This window comes from Hemitrygon akajei, chromosome 12 (genome assembly GCF_048418815.1).
Source record: "Hemitrygon akajei chromosome 12, sHemAka1.3, whole genome shotgun sequence".
Taxonomy (NCBI): Eukaryota; Metazoa; Chordata; class Chondrichthyes; order Myliobatiformes; family Dasyatidae; genus Hemitrygon; species Hemitrygon akajei.
The window spans coordinates 72,296,483-72,317,142 of NC_133135.1; the positions used below are offsets into that span (position 1 = coordinate 72,296,483).

The 20,660-nt window shown below is 43.8% G+C and overlaps 1 protein-coding gene across 2 annotated transcripts in view; it reads left to right on the forward strand.

Moving 5' to 3' along the window:
* Nucleotides 1–14,388: 14,388 nt before the first annotated feature.
* dennd1b (DENN/MADD domain containing 1B) overlaps nt 14,389–20,660 on the forward strand; it is a 328,593-nt gene continuing 322,321 nt past the window's right edge. For both annotated transcript variants that reach the window (XM_073063504.1, XM_073063505.1), the window contains exon 1: nt 14,389–14,726. In XM_073063504.1, the coding sequence (XP_072919605.1) occupies nt 14,710–14,726 (17 nt within the window). In that variant the 5' untranslated portion in view covers nt 14,389–14,709. The remainder of the gene's footprint in view (nt 14,727–20,660) is intronic.

A 20,660-nucleotide genomic window follows, 5' to 3' on the forward strand; every position in this document is an offset into this window, starting at 1 on the left:
GGCAGGCAGGCCAGTAGCATTCTTCTCTCGTACCCTTCAAGGCCCTGAAATTCGGCACTCCGCGGTAGAGAAAGAAGCCCAGGCCATAGTGGAAGCTATTAGGCACTGCAGGCACTATCTCGCCGGCAAAAGGTTCACCTTGCTGACCTACCAGCGCTCAGTTGCGTTCATGTTTAGCAACCAACAGCGGGGCAAAATCAAAAATGATAAAATTTTGCGGTGGAGAATAGAACTCTCCACCTACAACTATGATATCCTGTACCGGCCTGGAATGAGCCCCCTGATGCCCTATCCCGGGGAGCGTGTGCCAGCGCGCAGCTCGACCAGCTATACACCCTCCATGCAGATCTTTGCCACCCGGGGGTCACCCAATTTTACCATTTTGTGAAAGCCCAGAACCTCCCTTACTCCCTTGAGGACATCAAGACGATGACCAGGGACTGCCAAGTCTGCGCTGAGTGCAAACCGCACTTCTACCGTCCTGACAAGGCACAACTTATCAAGGCCACCCACCCCTTTGAGCGACTGAGTGTTGACTTTAAGGGCCCCCTTCCCTCCACCGACCACAATGTCTACTTTCTCAACATTATCGACGAGTACTCGTGGTTCCCCTTTGCCATCCCCTGCCCCAACACCACTACCACGTCCGTCATAAAAGCCCTGCGCCAGCTCTTCACTCTGTTCAGATATCCCTGCTATATCCACAGTGATAGAGGGACCTCCTTTATGAGTGACGAGCTGCGCCAGTACCTGCTGGCTAGAGGTATTGCTACTAGTCGGACCACGAGCTATAATCCCCGGGGAAATGGACAGGTGGAGAGGGAGAATGCCACAGTGTGGAAGGCCACACTTTTAGCCCTTAAGTCAAAGGGGTTGCCGGTCTCTCGATGGCAGGAGGTCCTCCCTGAGGCGCTCCACTCCATCCGCTCCCTGTTATGTACGTCCACCAATGCCACCCCTCATGAGCCGGTGCTACGTAGATTGCAGCGACAGATTCGACCACCTGTTAGACTTAACCTGTAAATATACTTGTAAGAAACTTCGCCCCATGTGGACTCTCTTTTAAAGCAAAAGGGGGGGTGAATGTGGTGAACTACATATACCTGTCTGGACACGCCCCTCTGCTGACTGCTCCTGTGGCTCCTCCCACAGACCCCTGTATAAAGGCGATTGGAGGCACTGCTCCTCCCTCAGTCTCCAGGATGTCGTATGGTGATCTCTTGCGGCTGACTGCTCTCTTCCAGTGAATAAAAGCCTATCTCTCGCCTCACGTCTCCGAGAGTTATTGACGGTGCATCTTTAGCACAATGTGATTACAGCTTGGGGCGTCAGAGTTCAATCCCGGCATCCTCTGTAAGAAGTCTGTACATTCTCCCTGTGAAATGTGTGGGTTTTTTCCGGGTCCTCCAGATTCCTCTCACGGTCCAAAGATGCTCCATGTAGGTAGATTAATTGGATTTTGTAAATTGTCCCGCAACTAAGTCGGGGTTAAATCAGGGTTGTCAGGGGTTGTCAGTGGTGCGGTTCAAAGGACCGGAGGGCATACTCTGTGTGGTATCACCAATTAAATAAATAAAATATCATCATGTTTTACCTGCACCCAGGTTCACCTTCAGATGGTTCTTTTCTGATTCCTCCCTTCCCTTTGAGGATTTCTCTGAATTCACCTTAGGGGGATCTTATTGACAAACCCTCGTTACAACCCCACAGACACGTATGACTGGGGAATATTCCATCACCCTGTTGAATTGTGCCAAGTAGATGGTGAAAAGCAACACACACAAAATGCTGGTGGAACGCAGCAGGCCAGGCAGCATCTATAGGAAGAAGCACTGTCGACATTTCGGGTCGAGACCCTTCATCAGGACTAATGGGAAAAAGAGATAGTAAGAGATTTGAAAGTGGGAAGGGGAGGGGGAGACCCGAAATGATATTAGAAGACAGGAGGGGGAGGGATGAAGCTAAGAGCTGGGAAGTTGATTGGCAAAAGGGATACAAGGCTGGAGAAGGGGAAGTATCATAGGACGGAAGGCCTTGGAAGGAAAAAAGGGGGAGGGGAGCACCAGAGGAAGATGGAGAACAGGCAAGGAGTTATTGTGGGAGGGAAAGAGAGAGAGAAAAAAATTAGGGATGGATAAGAAGGGGAGGAGGGGCATTAATGGAAGTTAGAGAAATCAATGTTCATGCCATCAGGTTGGAGGCTACCCAGACGAAATATAAGGTGTTGTTCCTCCAACCTGACTGTGACTTCATCTCGACAGTAGAGGATGCCATGGATTGACATATCGGAATGGGATTGGGACGTGGAATTGGGGCAGAGTTGATGGTGGAGGAAGGGAAGCCCCTTTCTTTAAAAAAGGAAGACATCTCCTTCGTCCTGGAATGAAAAGCCTCATTCTGAGAGCAGATGCAGCAGAGGCAGAAAAATTGAGAGAAGGGGATGGCATTTTTACAAGTAACAGGGTGGAAGAGGAATAGTCCAGGTAGCTGTGAGAGTCTGTGGGCTTATAGTAGACATCAGTAGAATAGCTGTCGCCAGAGATCGTTTAAAGGTCTGGGGAATCAGGAAGTCAATTGCTTACTGCAGAGTAGCTCACCTTTGACCTGCTCTTGTGGCCACAGTATATATGTTGCTGATTTAGCTGAGTTTCTGGTCAGTAATAACCCTGAGGATATTGACAGTGGGGACTTGGCCATGGCAACGTTATTGAACATCACGGGAAGACGGTTAGGGTCTCAGTTCTCGGATGTATGGTCATTTCCTTGTAGTTTTGTGGAATAAATGTTACTTACCATCGATTGGTTATACACCATACAAGACAAGCTCAACACCAGCCCTTGACTGGCGCCTGATTAATCATTTCAAAGTATCATTCCCCCTACTGCCAATGAACAATGTCTACAATCTGTCCCATTCACAATATGAACTTAATTTACTTGCCTTGGCTAATCAGACATTAATCCCAAACATGGGAACTTACCACTGAAAAGAACTCCGGCTACAGGTGCTTGGGAATGAGACCATCTGCCTGCTCCCCTCCCAAGTTGCTCATCATCCTTATCTGGAAATCTGTCACTGGTCCTTCATCATTCTTGGGTCTAAATCCTGGGCTTCAGTTACCAACAACATTGTGAGAGTACCGACACTGAGGAGGATGAAGGGCAACAGGAGAAGTGGAATACATGCTGACTTTGCCAGTGCCGCCCAGTTCCAAAAAATTAACAAAGAAAGAATTCAGACAACCTGAATGTTGTCTGCATGCTGGGGGGGGGGGGGGGGGGGAAGGGGGAGAGGAAGAGAGAGAGAGAGGGAGGGAGGGAGGGAGGGGGGGAGAGAGAGAGAGAGGAAAAAGAAAAAAATACAACAGATGGTGCAGAGTGGTGGGAGGAGGGGAGTGTGAAGATGGGGGACGGCTACTGGAGGGAGATAAGCAGGAGCACAAATGCTGGATTCTGATAAGTAAAGGAGGTGAGAAAGTGAACCATTTGGAGAGGAGGGAGAGGTGAACAATAGTTGGAACCAGTTGGGAGGTGGGGCTGAAAGGGGGAAATGCTGTGTGTGATGTTGATGGATGGTAGAAGGGGAAAGGGGATAAAGGTGGGGATAGGGGAGCTGGAGGAAGGTGGAAATGGGAATAAAAATGGAAGGATTAGAGGAGAAGGGTGGGAGGGGTGGAAGAGGGAAAAAAAGAATAAAAGGTGTGGGGGAGGGGTACCTTTAAAACGTTGCTCCTGAAGTTTGCATTGGGCTTCATCCTGGCAGGGGAAGGCTGAGGATGGACAGTTCAATGTGGGAATGGGGAGGGCTATTGAAATGGTCAGCCAGTGGGAGCTTGTGATGGGCACTGCAGAATGTGTGGAGCTGTCCTGCAAAACTGTCGCTGAGGTTGTGTTTGGTCTTGCCAGTGTAGAGGAGGTCACATCAGCAGCATCAAATGCAGTAAAAGGAGCTGCATGTGTTTAGGTCACTGAATGGTGCCGAGGGAGGTGGTGTAGAGACAAGTGTTGCATCTACTGCGAGAGCAGGAGAAAGTGCCAGGGATCAAGGAGCAATGGTGTGGAGGGGTGAGTGGGCCAGGCAGTCACAGAGGCACTGGTTCCTGCGGAAGGCAGAGAGGGATGGGGAGGAGAAGGTGTGATTAGTGATGGGATCATATTGCAGCCAGTGGAAATGATGGAGGATGTTCAGACTCACAGGGTGAAGGTAAGGACGAGGGGAACCCTGTCTCTGTTCTGACTGGGAGGAGGCAGAGTGAGAGCTGAAGTATAAGAAACAGAGGAGCCATGAGATCGGGCTCCATGAAGCAGATCAGAAGGGAAGCCACACTTCCTGACAAAGGAGTACATTTCAAACATCCTGGAACAGAAAACCTCATCTTGAGAGCAGATGGGGTGGAATCAGGGTAACTGGAAGAAAGGAATAGAATCTGTTCAAGAGAGGATTTGAAGGATTTTCCAAGTACCAGTGGGAGTCTGTGGGCTTATAGTGAATATTAGTCGATGGTTTGTCTCCTGAGATGGAGGCACTGAGATCCAGAAAAGGAGAGAAGTGTCAGAAATGGTCTATGTGAATCTGAGAGCAGGGTTGATGCCAGTTTTCTAACCATGCTGCAACGGTTTGGTTGTAGCAGATAAGCTATTGGCTGATTATGTTAAGATACCAAGTTTGTAAATTTCTTGTTCAGTATTGAAAATGGCTCAGGAGATAGATGGATGTCAGTTGAATTAGGCTCTAAAGGTTTATAAGGTGAAGAGTGTGGAAGTGATTGAGGTAGAGACAAATGTGTTCCCAATATTTGATTGTAAGATATTAGCAGTCATCGAGAATTAATTATGAGACTCAAGTAACACACACAGCATGCTGGAGGAACTTAGCAGGTCAGGCAGCATATATGGAAAAGAATAAACAGTCGACGTTTTGGGCTGAGACCCTTCATCAGGAGAATGGGGAATTTGATGCATGAGGATGGAAGTCCATGGAAGAAAGAAAAGGAGAGGAGCACCAGAGGGAGGTGACAGGCAGGTATGAGATAAGGTAAGAGAGGGAAATGGGAATGGGGAATGGTGAAGGGGGTGTATTACACAAACTTCTAGAAATCAATCTATATGCCATCAGATTGGAGGCTACTCGGACAGAGTATCAGGTTTTGCTCCTCCAAGCTGAGAGTGGCTTCATCGCAGCAGTAGAGGGGGCCATGGACTGACATGTTGGAATGGGAATGGGAAGGTGAATTGAAATGGGTGGCCACTGGGAGATCCTGCTTTTTCTGGCGGACAGAGTGTAGGTGCTTGGTGAAGCGGTCTTCCAATCTGCGTCAGGTCTCAACGATATACAGCAGGCCACACTGGGAGCAATGGATAGGGTAGATGACCTCAACAGGCTCACAAGCAGAGTGTCACCTCTGGGTGACACTTGGGCTTGGGCCTCTGAATGGTAGTGAGGGACAGGAGTAGCACTGTTAAGCTTGCAAGGATAAGTGCCAGGAGGGAGATCAGTGGGGAAGGAAGAAACGGATAAGGGAGTCGTGTAGAGAGCGATTCCTGAAGAAAGCAGTAGCTGGTGGAGGGGACGGAAAGATGTGCTTGGTGGTGGGATCCCACTGGAGATGGCGGAAGTTATGAAGAACTATGTGTGCTAGATGCAGAGGCTGTTGGGGTTGTAGGTGAGGACAAGAGGAAGAGAAACCCTATCCCTGGTGGGGTGGTGGGAGGATGGGGTGAGGGTAGCCTCCAAACCTGATGGCATGAACATTGATTTCTAGAACTTCCGCTAATGCCCTCACCCCCCTTCACCATTCTCCATTCCCGTTTCCCTCTCTCACCTTATCTCCTTGCCTGCCCATCGTCTCCCTCCGGTGCACCTTTCTTTCCTTCATGGCCTTCTGTCCTCTCCTATCATTCCTCCTTCTCTAGCCCTTCCCAGCTCCTTACATCACATCTCCCCCCTTTTCCTGGTTTCACCTATCACCTTGTGGTTCTTCCTTCCCCCCCGCCCCCACTTTCTTACTCTGACCTCATCTTTTTTCTCCAGTCCTGATGAAGCATCCCATCCCAAAACGTTGTTGGTACTCTTTTCCTGGCCTGGCCTGCTGAGTTCCTCCGGTATTTTGTGTGTGTTGCTCTGATTTCCAGCATCTGCAGGATTTCTCTTGTTTGTTAATTATGAGGCTAACTGCCTGATAATTTAGAGCCAGCTCAAGAGAAATTTTAAGAAGTTGGAATATACTGTACATGTGCTAGGTCATTCAGCCCATTGAGTTTCCTCCGCCATTTCATCATGGCTGATCCTAAATCCCAATCAATCCCATACACATGCCCTCTTACCTTATCCATTGATGCCCTGACCATGAAGCATAATGTATGCTTTATAAATGAAAATGCTTCCTATATGTATTATTGCAATTCTGCAAAGGCTGAGAATTTTTGTATTGCTTTATGTTCTAAATTTTAGCCAGAAGACATTGTACTGTTACACTCTCCTTTGGAGATCTAGCAATGAAACTGCAGGTATTCTAAGAAAATCCAAGCATTTTGTGTGATGATTATGTATGTACAATATATCCAAGAATAGTATATTTACATATGAAATCTATGTTATAATAACAATTACATTTGGGTGCATAGCTTCTGAGAATGATTCTTGATCACGTGTTGCTCTTGATAAAAGAACAAATCTACCATAGGTCATCAGGCTTTCTAATTGGTTTCTGTATGTGGTCTTTACACAGTAGCATTTTTTGCGAAAGAATGTCTTTGCACTTAATATTAATACAGTCATTGGTTTTGAGTGCTAAATGGTACCATTTAACCTCTTAAGCGAATTTTATTCCTCATCATAGAATGGCAATGTAGATATATAAATGGACATATCCCCTTTCCTTTGAACGTGGCATATTGAAGAAATATTAAATGCTGTATACTCAGACTTTCAGGAGTGTGAATGGAAATTAGAAGGGCTTTTACTTCCTCAGCTGAAGTTTGTATCAAATTTCACTTCATAGTTTATAAAGTGAAATCAGAAATAAAAGTTCCTGTGTTTGAATTATTCTCACGTCACAAATCAGCATAGCAACTTCTATTACTAATATTCTCCAGCATTGCAAAAATGTCTGTTAAAATTTGGTATTCTGTTAAGTCCTAGAGCAAGGGTTCCCAAACTTATTTTTATGCCATGGATCAATGTCATTAAGCAAGGGGTTCGTGGACCCCATGTGGGGAACCCCTGCTCTAGAGGTAAGATTCAATGCCATGAGGGGCAGCTAGTAGAGCTGCTGCCTCATTGCTCCACCTATCCCAGTTTAATCCTGACCTCCAGTACTGCCCATACCACCAATGTCTACCTTGGGTGTCCCAGATCTCTCACATCCCAAAGATGTGCAGCCAATTAGTTGGTCTCTGAAATTTGGTCAATTAATTGGTCTCTGAAATCTTCTGTAGAAAAAGTTTACAGGAAAAATTAGAGGAGGGATGAAATTACTCTGTGAGCTGGCAGAAACATGATGGACCACATGAGCTCCTTCTAAGGAAATATATGGCAATACTTATCAGTCCACTGGGGAACATGACTGTCTATATATCTACCCCGTTGATATTTTGAGATTTCATTGTGCACTTTCCCTCCTCTACTTTCCATAAATTTGTTCAAAATACAAGACATCAAGTCCTAAACCAGTGTTGTAAATGGCCCTCACCCCATCCTTGTGAATAACTGCATTGTATTTAACATCTAATTTTAAATGCAGCAACATCAAAACACAAGAATTGCTACCGAGCTGCATTGAATGCCACAAACCTTGTTAAAAGATACAGGTTTAAAGTTGGACAAGCAAGAAATAGGGAGGTAAAAAGCTTTTGGGAGGGAATTCCAGAGATTTGAGCATTAACAGCTGAAGGCACGTCTGCCAGTAGTGGAATAATTAAATGAATAACTTATGAAAAATTTAGATGATGATCAACAAAAGCCTCTGCTGCTCAGTTGTTGATATTTTAAGTGGCAGCAAAAATCTTCATGATGATGGAAACTAACAATGGATTGGAATACCTGATTCTAAAATAATGATTTGTACAACATTCTGAATGGATCTGTTTTGGCAGCTCTTATTTTTATGTAGGAATCTGTTTGGTAATTGAGAAGAGCAAACATGCTAGACTAATTCTTTCAATTATCGCAGCTTTCAGTTTCCCCATGGCAGAGAAAAAGCACGAGTCTCATAATGTGGAGGAAGCTAATAATATTTCAGATCTCACTTGTGCTCTCTTTATTTGTATATATTTTAATTTTCTGGGTTTCTCAAAATGAGACTGAATCCTTTACTGCTTGCACCCACTGTGTGTGAGAAGGAAAGCATTGAAACTTGGCTTGTGCATGTTTTTCACTCATCTCCTTCAGGTGCATGCTTGGTCTCTGGCATTTGTTCTCTTGTTATGCTGCTCTTGTGCAATTCTCCTGTCTCAGCTTCCCTCATTATTCTCTTTATTACATCTTCTTTCCCTGTCCCTCTATCTTCCAGGCTTGTGCACTTTTGTTTTTGACTTTCTTTCCAACAGGGACACTTGCTCTTTTTTTTTTGCCTCTCATGGTTGTGCATTCATTCTCTCTGCCTCTTACAGGCACTCGCAGCCTGATAGTCTATCATGTACTTCTTCTGCTCTCCCTCAGGGTCGAAATGGCTTGCTTCTGTCCCATCGTACTGAGGACTGGAGGATGCTGGTGTGTGAATTGTTGCATATGTAGTTTCTTCCTTCCTGTTGCTCTGCATGCGTGTTCCTCTTTCCACCTTCCCCCTTTCTTTCACAAAACCACACTGAAAGAGGGCACTCTGCCCCTTCTCATTCACTCTGCCCATTATATTCAAGTGTAACTGTAATTTTAAAACATTTATAGCATTACCTCACATCCTTGTTGTCTTTGTTTCTTCAGCATACGCACTCTTTCTTCTGTCTCAAATTTGCACTCATCCTTTGAATGCTGACTCTGTTTCATAAACATATGCTCTCACTCTTTTCCATTCTTAGTGTAAGGGGCATGAATTTGCTGGAAGACAGCATCTTACAGCATGCCCTGGTAGTCAGATTTCCATTCATCAATCAGCCCAGATATCTTGTATGCTATAAATAGTTGCAGGTGCTAGCTGATAATATACTGCACAGGGGATCTTGGGGAATGATGGGGTCAAATAGCAATCACCTTTACAAATACGCTTGAGGTATCGGGAAATAATCAGAGAAGTGAAGTAGGGTGAAATAAAGTCACATTATCAACAGAAGTGTGAACAGAAAGAGAAGTTTAAAATGTAAAAATTGTTCAAGACCAATTTACACCAGTGGGGGGAGAGTTTGTAATTTTAAATGTGTTTTGCTGAACTGGAGAGGTTTGCATGGCATTGCAGTAAGTAGGGCGGCTTGGTCGCATAGTGGTTAGCACAACACTTTACAGTACAGGCGACCTGGGTTCAATTCCTGCTGCTGCCTCCAAGGAGTTTGTACATTCTCCCTGTGACCGCATGGGTTTCCTCCGGGTGCTCCGGTTTCCTCCCACTGTCCGAAGACCTATAGGTTGGTAGATTAATTGGTCATTGTAAATTACCCCATGATTAGGCTAGGATTAAATCAGGGGAATTGCTGGGCAGTGTGGCTTGAAGAGTTGGACGGGTCTATTCTGCACTATATCTCAATTTTAAAAAATCTCTCCGATAAGTTTCATTTTCTGCGAGGATTTTATTTGCATTTATTAAGCTAATGAAACAATCTTTTTGAACACAAGCTGAAGTTGAAGACAAGCTGTCACTGAAGTGATACTAACAGCAGAGTTGTGTAAATCATCCAGCTGTCAGAGGTGCTTCAAGACTCACATGGTGCATCACCCTTGCCATAAATTACTGGGGGATTTAAACACCTACTCATGCAGTAAACTTGGCATTATCTTGCTTGCCATATTTAGGGTAAAATATGCCAAGTATGGTTGCTGGGCACTCTCACTAGTTTTCCTGAAATCCTTATTGGTCAATTTTGATTTCAAAGTTTTAGAGTCGGTACAAAGAGCATATCAATAATTAGTAATTAATCCATGCCATTCTCATGTCACCTTCCCTTATGTCAAGATGTGAATTAAAATATAACCATAACATACGTGGAACTATATTGTATGTATTTGTATTGAAATATATAGTTGCTGATATTTTACGCTGAAAGCAAAGAATTAAATAGACAATAGGTGCAGAAGTAGACCATTCGGCCCTTTGAGCCTGCACTCAAATGTTGTCACATTTTCTACTGTATCTCAACATTTGACTTATCAAGTGTACGTGATGTTGGATTGAGTTTTATACAGCATGTTTATCATTAAATTGAATCTTTTCTTTCTTAGCATGGAGCTAATTTTGGGCAAAAAGAAATCCAAAAGCAACAAAGCTTGTGTTGCAGAACCATTCTTGTCCCATTAACAAACTGCTGGAAAATGGAACCAAGATAGAAGATCAGCTGTGATCTCAAAGAATGGTGCTGCCAATGGCCAAAATATAACCCCAAATCACGTGTTCTTAAGAATCAGCTTTTGAAGATCCACTGACTTTACCAGGTCAAATAGGGATAAACACGCACAAAAATATTTACTGAGCTAGAAGGAAAGAACTCAGAAGTAAATGACAGGAACATCTGTGTTAGGTGTTGCTGGGAACTCAAGGATGGCACATCACACTTGCTTAAGATAGGATTTGTGAGGCTCAGGTAGCCTTTGTGATATGGGCAGAGTAAAAAACTGCATTGGAGAAAGTGTGCAGGAACGCGGAAATAAATACATGATTTATGATAGATTGTAAAAGAGAGTTGTTCAACAGGTGGAATCTGGAAGGAGAATGTGCGGTCTGGTGTCCCTCTCTTTTAATGATTGTCGGTGATATTGTAGGATGGTATCGTGGTTCTATGTTTATGGATTGGACTATTGTGTTTACGTACTGTGGACTTTTTCCAAACTTATGGTTTTCATATTCTGTTTCATTAATCACCTGTTCCTTTTCCATTTTGTTGCATGAAGGCTGTTTGGGGTTGATGTTCTGTTAGATTTTTGTACAGGGGGGAGGGTTGGTTTTGGGGTTGATGTTTGGGATGCCATTCTTTTTTGTGCAGGGAGTTGTGTTTGATGTTTCTCTCTGAACAACTTACTTTCTTTCTTTTTTTCATGGCTATCCGGAGAAGACGAATTTCAGCATTGTATAGAGATATAAGCTTTGATAATAAATGAATCTTTGACTGATGATGTCTCTTGTGAAAGAAAAATATGGAAGCTAGGAAGAGTGTCTGAGTGAGGAAGGATTAAGCATGTAGGAGGAGTTTCTCTGAAAAGTCATTAATTCCTACAACGATGAGAAGGAAAAGCTTGATGAGGAATTGTACTTCAATTCTGACTTGAACTCCACAAATACTCTCAATAAGTAATTGAATGGTAAACTACATAAATAGTAGGCAATAAAACATTGCTGGAAATATCATGGGACTGAATAATATGCTCTTGATTTGCGCTCTCATTTATGTAACAGTATTTTTATATCTGAATGAAATCTATATGTATGTGTGCATGCTGTAAGTTTAATATAAAATTTATGTTCACTTTTAAAACATAGTATCAATTATTTTTTTAAGAAAACGATTTTTTTGATTCATTGTTTTACTTCCATATTTTTTTATACCGTTTTAACAAAGTCAAATATTCTTTGCACTGTTAATAACTATAGCATTTTATGGGATAACTTCAACTCCATGGCTTCCAGCACCTGGTCCTTTATCAACGTTATTAGTGGTGAAAATGGTGATACAGTTGAAGTAGAAGATGATGTCTGTGACTAATAATACTAAACAGCTTACAATTTATGGGTAGTACATTATAGAAACCTGAATATGTATGAATGAAACCTATGTGGACAGTAATGGTGATAATATTTCTACAATATTGAGCCAAAGAATTACAAGACAAAGGGCTTGGAAATGGGACTTCATTCAATCTTGTGTGTCACTATGATTATTGTGTTTCTGCTCCAAGTTTCATCGCCTCCAGTTGCAAGATTGTCTCATTTTTCCCTCATCACTGATGGACACAATTATACAGCAAATATATTTTTATTGATTTTCAATATTTGGGATCTGGGCATCATGGACAAAGCCAGTACTGCTGCCCATTCCTTTGAGAAGATGATGGAGGGCAACTGTCTTTACAGGATCGGCAAGTCCTGGAGTCGACTTTAATGATCAAAGCCCAAAGACTGATCCGAAGTCCGGAAGTCAGGGCCTGATGGAACCCCGAGTCTGCAAATTTCTGTGAGTCTGTTGGGGATGTCGAAGACCGCCAGGACTTAAGAACCTTTTAAAAGCTATTATTAATGCTTTTTGAGATAGTGATTTAGATGCATATCATATTTTTTACTGAGTTAAGTATTGTATGTAATTAGTTTTGCTACAACAAGTGTATGGGACATTGGAAAAAAAGTTGAATTTCCCCATGGGGATGAATAAAGTATCTATCTATCTATCTATCTATTAGTGTTTGTGTCCAAGTCCATTGGAGGCTGGAGGCTGAAGACAGCCCGTCCTGGGGTTGGAGGTCTTGGCTGTGCGTGGGTCGGAGGGAGACACTTGTTTTGCTGCTGCTGTTCTGCTGAACATTGTAAGCATGCTCTGACGGCACCAGGATGTGTGATAACACTTGCAGCCTGCCCCCATCACATCACTGGGTTGTGTTGGTTGTTACTACAAACAACACATTTCACTGTGTACTTTGATGTGCATGCAATAAATAAATCTGAATCCTGTTGCAGTGTTACTGGTGAAGGTACCTCAGTGCTGTTGGAAAGAGAGTTCCAGGATATTGGCGCAGCAATAACAAAGGAACAGCAATTCAGGATGTTGTGTGACTTTAAAGGCAATATGCTCATGGTGGTGTCTTCATTGGTCTTCAGCCCTCATCCTTCTTGATGTTAGATGATTAGAATTTGGGAGGTGTTGTCAAAGTAGCCTAGATGAATAAGTGCAGTGCATTTTGCAAATGGGGTAGACACAAGCCAAGAGTGAAGAGAATGTATGTTTAAGATGATGAATGGGGTGCCCATCCTTCCAAGAGTGCTTTGTCCTAGATAATGTCAAACTTCTTGACTATTGCTGGATCTGTACTCATCCATACACACATGACTTGTGCCATACAGATGGCAGACAGGCTCAGGGGCATTAGTAAGTCATTCCACAGACTACCCTGACCCTGACTTGTTCTTGTGACTATTTATGAGATTGTAGAGCTAGGCATACGATCAATCAAGACAAAAAAGATGTAGATGACCCGGGACTGAGAAATAGTAAGAAAGTGTAGGTGGTTCTACCCTTTTGTTGAAGAAGGTCATTGCTTGAAATATCTGTGGCATAAATGTTACTTATAGCTGATACGTGAATGTTGTCTAGGCTTTATGCATGCATGTAAGGGCTGCTACATGAGCAGATGCAAATTAAATGTGCTGAAATCCAGTGAGTTGAAACTATCCTATTAAATGACACAGTTATTAATAAAAGAATCTTTGACATTGTTAAAAATGTTTCCAAAATTAAAAAGTGCAGGTCACCCAATGAATAAAGAAAAAAGTCTTCTTAACAAATTAATTGATACCTGTTTTCTGAGTGAACATAAATTGCCAATGAAATTAAACACTGTGCAATGCTCATCCAACACCCCCAGCACTGATCTTGGGATAGTAGGAAAGTCACGACTGAAGTAAATGAAGATTGTTGGGAATTGCCCCAAGGAATTTCTACAGTGATGTCCTGAGACTGGAATGACAGCCATCATGTTTTGTTAGCAGCACAAGACCCTTGATACCCAGACTTGTTTTACCAGGACACCTTGTAGTCACAGTCACTCCCAAAGCTATATTCATGTACTTTCTGCTCATCCCTTCCATTCAGCTCTTTGGTTCATGAGGTCTGGAACCATGTGGTTCTGGGAATGGGAGACAGGGCAACTATGACAGGGTTATTGGAGAGTAAGTGTTCCTTCATGATATGTTGACAAGGGCTTTGGTCATTCTGCTCATAAATAAGAATGGGCTAATTGGGACTTGATTGAAACAAAGAACTTATTCTGACATCAGTGGAGCTCCACATAAATATACAATACCCTCTTCACCTTCTCCATTTGCACCTGCACCCCACTCTCTTCTTATTTACTGCCATTTCACACCACCCCACCCTCACCCATTGAAAGCAGAACAGCGTCAATACTTGAGAGTCGATGACTCTTCAGACTTGGTCCAAAGAACACATTTCAGAGTCTCTGGCTTCAGGCCAACCTCCTCCACTTACCTGCACTGTCCCATGATCGCGTTCTCACTCAGTTACTCTTTCACTTCACCTCAGCGAGTGGCCACCCTCACCCTTTCCCACACTCACCGTCGTCCCTGGAGAAAATTTCCTGTTGTGGGAAGCAGTCAGATGTTTCTGAGTCGCTGACGTCGCTCACCTCTCTCTCTCTCACACACACACTCGCATTCTCTCTCAGTGTCAGTGAGTCCCCACTTCCTAGTTTGTACTGTGTGTGCGAAGCGGAGGCAGCGAGGCTGGGGGAGCAGCACTAACCACGGAGTCGGCAGCGCGCAGGCCAGATACACACCGGCACCCAGACAGCAGACACACCGGGCGGACAGGAGGTGGGGGACGCCACACCGAGATGCCGTAGCCATGGACTGCAGACTGAAGTGAGTGAGAAGATGGGACTCGGGGCGGGGGTGAGGAGGAGGCTGCGAGGTTCCTGCACACGGAGCCGCACTTGGTCTGGAGTGTCGGGCTCCCGAAACCTATCTGGGACGATTTGCTTGTGTTGCAAAGGCAGCGGGGTTTTGTTTGCAATCCCGGTGAAGTCTGCAGGCTTCGGGCCTGCACTCTTTGCCAAATTAGACTGACAACACTAAAAAGCTGAACCTCTCACGTTGAACCAGGATGTGCCGAAGGCTTCTGCGCTTTCTAGTGTTTTTTTAAAAAAAGTCTCCACCAGTTTATGTATCATGTATTGTGTTCGAAAACTACGAGCGTCAGTTTGAGAATAACAATAGGAGCAAGAGGATAATGAGACCTTTCTGTCCGGGTACATTCAGTAGTCGGGTTGGTTACAAGTAAATAAGTCCAATGAATATTGTCAACAGTTTGTGTGCTAATAGGATAATTAATTAAATCAAGTGACATATTAGAATGGAAAGAATTTCATAATGAAGCTAAAATTGTATTAAGAAATCCAGATCTCTGTTATGCAAAGGCAATCAGCTAACTCTAGTTTTGTCAGATTGTGGGACTAAGATGTGATGGAATTGGATATTTTCCTGTAGCATTTCAGTGATGTTCCAACGGTACACTTGAAAGTAAGCAAGTACCGGTAATGTACTGCTGTTGTCATCCTTGATGCGGCTGTATGGCACCTCCCTAAACTGTGTGGGGAATGAAACCTGTTGGGCTGTGGTGGAACTCTGTGCTGAGAGCACGAGAGAGGATCACTAGTTATTATGTTGGGGAGATAAATAAAAACTCAGCTATCCTTCTGTTGTGTGGTCTTAAAATTCTGTGGATTTCAAGGTAGTTCTGAACTAAAATTAAGTGTTATCTCTTTGTGGTTTGCATGAGTGGCGCATTGCTTGCTGCCTGGTTCCTCATGCAATGAGGCATATTCATTTGTGACTTTTTAGAAACAAGACTTAAAACCCAGGCCCTCTCAGCAGTCAAAAAAGGGAAGATCAGATGATAGATATTTCATATTGCCACTATTTATGTCTTAAGATTTAAAATATTAGGGGAACACCAGTGATGGTCCACCCTTCTTCAGGGCACTATACAGAGCAAGGTCTTGGTCTAACGGGAAAGCGGCCAAAATACGATCGGGGACATGGCTCCGCTGCACAGACTAAGAGAGTGCTTACATGTGTACACATGCGCGTCTACCCTATTTTTCTTGGTATCTCAGCAGAAATTTCTATCGTCCTGATCCGCCCTTCCTTGCGCATCCTTTCCCTTAATGCCATTTTCATAACTGCCTTGGTCAGACTCTGCAATTGCTTGTTCTTCCCTCTTTCCTCACCTTTTTGGGTGTTTGCCTTGCTTCTTGATTTCCCCTGCTCTCACCAACCGTGGTCTCACCATTGAGACTTGTTGGATTTTACGAAGGCCTTTGACAAGGTGCCGTGCAGAAGTCTGCTAAACAAGATAGGAGCCTGTGGTATCACAGGAAAATTACTAGCATAAGTAGAAGATTAGTTGACTGGCAGAAGGCAAGGACTGGGAATAAAGGGGATTTTTTCTGGTTGACTACCAGTGACTAGAGGTGTCCTGCAGGGGTTAGTGTTGGGTCTGCTAATTTTCACATTATATTCTATTGATCCGGAGGACACTGGCTTTGTGGCCATCTTTGCAGATGATACAAAGATAGCAGTGTAGGCAGTGTTGAAGAAGCAGTGTGTCTGCTGGAGCACATGGACATGTTGGAAGAATGTGCAAAGAAGTTGCAGATGGAATTCTGTGCAGAAAATTGTATGGTCATGCACTCTTGTGGAAAAGACTAGATTATTTTCTAATTGGGAAGAGAATTCAGAAATCAGAGGTGCAATGGGACTTGGGAGTCCTCGTGCAGGACTCCCTAAAGGTAAATTCTGCTTGGCATTCATTTTGAATAGACTGGAATTTAAAAGTAAGAATGTAATACTGAGGCTTTATATGACAATGGTCAGACCGCAGTTTTGTGAGCAGGCTTGGGCTCTATAACTAAGGATGTGCTAGTGTTGGAGAGGGTTTAGAGAAAGTTTACAAGAATTGTCTTGGAGATGAAAGGTTAATGTATGAAAAGCATTTCATGTCTCTGGCCCTGTACTCACTGGAGCTGAGAAGTGTTTAGAAGGATTGGTGGGTGGGAGGGGAAAGTCCCTCATTAAAGCTACCGAATAGTATAAGGCCTGAACAGAGTGGATATTGACAGTATGTTTCCAGTAGTAGCAGGCCAGACAGCACAAACTCAGAATAGAAGAGCAAGGAACTTTTAATAGGGAGCAAAAGACTTTGCTCTAGTGGGTACTCGTGTAAAGAAGTTTGATTCAGTAGGCTCTCATCGTGTCACACGATTTTGACTGCAGAAACTGGTACAAGCAGCATAAAAGTTAGCAATTATCTTTCAACGTATAACAGTGTCCAGGTACAGGTGACACACACCAGTGATTTGAATGAATTTGGATTCTGCTGGCCAGCTATGGGACAGATGACAAATCTGCAAGGATGTGATGAATAGTGTTCTCCAGGGATTGCAGTTGAATGTTTGTCATAGTTTTGGATGAAGATGTTAAGAGAAGTTTATTAAAGATTGCAGAGGCATTGTAAGTAATGCAGATGGAAGCTGGAAGTTAAAGAAGGGAGATTGACCGATTGAGTGAATTAAGTGACAAAGTAGCCTACAGTGTGGGTGAGTTTAAACTTATCAGGCAGACAAATTGCAGTGTTCTTGAACAGTGGAATACTTGTTCGTTCATTATGTGCCATGTCCTATAACGTGGGGTGATCATGGTCTTTCCATGACCATGAATGTTCTTAGCAAATTTTTCCTACAGAAGTGGTTTGTCATTGCTGCCTTCTGGGCAGTGTCTTTACAAGATGGGTAAAGAGTATCAATACACCTCAGAGATGTCTGCCTGGTGTCACTGGTTATAGAACCAGGACTTGTGATGTGCACCAGCTGCTCATACGACCATACACCATTAGCTCCCATGGTTTCCCGTGATCCTGATCAGGGGTGGGGGTGTGTAGGTAGCTGTTACACTTTGTCCAAGGGTGACCGCAGGCTAGCCAAGGGAACTTCCTTTAGTAGAGACATATCTCCACCCTGCTACCCAGAGTAAATCATTAGTAACATTAAAAGAATTGGCAGATTTTGATGTTTATGTACAAAAGTATAGTTATAAACTGTGATCCAAAATTGTGAACTCAAGAGATTCTGCAGAGGCTGGAAATCTGAAGTAAAACACACAAAATGCTGGAGGAACTCAACAGGTCAGACAACATCTATGGCGAGAAGTAAATAGTTTTGGGTGAAAACCCTTCATCATGACTCTAAAAATTCTAGCAGGATGTAGGCAATTTCTGGAAGGGATTAGAATCGGGAGAAATACAAATTGCACAAGTCCCATCTGGAGAACTGAACACTTGTGGAAGTATTGTTTCAATAATGATATTTTTGCTTTGGAGATGGAGCAGTGCAGATGCACAAGAATAACAGCAGATTTAAAGGTTATAATGAGGACAGATTGTATTAATTCATTTGACCTTCTTTTGAGTTTAGAAGATTGAGAGTGATTCAGTTGAGTGCTTAAGATAATAACAACAGATAAAAGTCCAGAATAAAAAAGGACAATCTCAAAAGTTAAATCCAAGTCCTGACTAACTGTGGGAAGAGATAGTAAGAGATTTGAAAGTGGGTGGGGGAGGGGGAGATCTGAAATGATAGAAGACGGGAGGGAGGCATGTTCCAAGCCGATACGGGTATCCGTCCCCCGCTTTTCCTTTGCTACATCGACGACTGCATTGGTGCTGCTTCCTGCATGCATGCTGAGCTCGTTGACTTCATTAACTTTGCCTCCAACTTTCACCCTGCCCTCAAATTTACCTGGTCCATTTCCGACACCTCCCTCCCCTTTCTTGATCTGTCTGTCTCTGTCTCTGGAGACGGCTTATCTACTGATAGCTACTATAAGCCTACGGACTGTCACAGCTACCTGGAGTATTCCTCTTACTACCCTGTCTTCTCGCAATTCCTCCATCTCTGCCGCATCTGCTCTCAGGATGAGGCTTTTCATTCCAGGACAAAGGAGTTATCTTCCTTTTTTAAAGAAAGGGGCTTCCCTTTCTCCACCATCAACTCTGCTCTCAAACGCATCTCTCCCATTTCACGCACATCTGCTCTCACCCCATCTTCTCGCCACCCCACTAGGGATAGGGTTCCCCTTGTCCTCACCTACCACCCCACCAGCCTCCAGGTCCAACATATAATTCTCTGTGACTTCCGCCGCATCCAATGGGATCCCACCACCAAGCACATCTTTCCCTTCCCTCCCCCTTTCTGCTTTCCTCAGGGATAGCTCCCTACGCGACTCCCTTGTCCATTTGATACCCCCATCCCTTTCCACCGATCTCCCTCCTGGCAGTTATCCTCATAAGCGGAACAAGTGCCCTTACACTTCCTCCCTCACCATCATTCAGGGCCTCAGACAGTCCTTCCAGGTGAGGCGACACTTCACCTGTGAGTCGGCTGGTGTGGTATATTGTGTCCAGTGCTCCCGGTGTGGCCTTTTATATATTGGTGAGACCCGATGCTGACTGGGAGACCGTTTCACTGAACACCTACGCTCTGTCTGCCAGAGAAAGCAGGATCTCCCGGTGGTCACACATTTTAATTCCACGTCCCATTCCCATTCTGATATTGTCTACCCATGGCCGCCTCTACTGTCAAGATGAAGCCACACTCAGGTTGGAGGAACAACACTTTATATTCTGTCTAGGTAGCCTCCAACCCGATGGCATGAGCATCGATCTCTCTAACTTCCGTTAATGCTCCCCTCCCCTTCTTACCCCATGCCTTATTTATTTATTATTCCCCTTTTTTTTCTTTCTTTCTCTTTTTTCTCTCTCTGTCCCTCTCACAATCACTCCTTGCCTGCTCTCCATCTCTCTCCCCCTTTTTTTTCCCTAGGCCTCCCATCCCATGATCCGTTCCCTTCTCCAGCTGTGTAACCCTTTTGCCAATCAACTTTCCAGCTGTTAGCTTCACCCCACCCCCTCCTGTCTTCTATCATTTTGGATCTCCCCCTCCCCCTCCCACTTTCAAATCTCTTACTATCTCTTCTTTCGGTTAGTCCTGACAAAGGGTCTCAGCCTGAAATGTCAACTGTACTTCTTCCCATGGAATACCAAGTTAGGTTTGAGTGGTCAGTTAGCTTATTCCTTGCATGCCTCTTTATTTGAACATAACACATACACTTTTTTTGCATATCAGTAATGTGGTGCATACTTGGTTCACCAGACTGATTCCTTGTATCATGAGCAGAGATGAGGCTGACTGAGCCTCTAGGTACTCCAATGTTTAGAACATTAAGTGATAATCTCATTGATTCATGTGGAGCTTGCTAAGACAGGTGCAGACATGATGTTTGCCTTGTCTGGAGCAAAGATCTCACACAGTTTCACAATATGAGGTCATCTGCCCAGGATCAAGGTACAGACAAATTTCTTCACTGTGACTAGTGAATTTTTTGAATTACTACTCAATCAAGATAATTTTGGAGGTCCAGTTGCATATTCAAGTCTGTGATTGAATGACACTTTAAAGTTAAGATATTAAAGGAATAATAGGTTGGTGCAGGAGAGAGATGCTGAGTTAATTGAATGGTAGAACAACCAGGAGGGAATGATATACCTATATCATTTCTTCTGATTCTTGTGTTCTAATGAGAAACCCTGCCTGTAGGAATTGTACCACGTTATGGTTCTTGAGGTGCTAAAGGGCACTTGGTTCAATGAGGATTGGAAAGGAGCATGTCAGATGTAGGCCCAACATGCACCAAGTGCCGGAGGAACTCAGCAAGTCAGGCAGCATCTATGGAGGGATGATT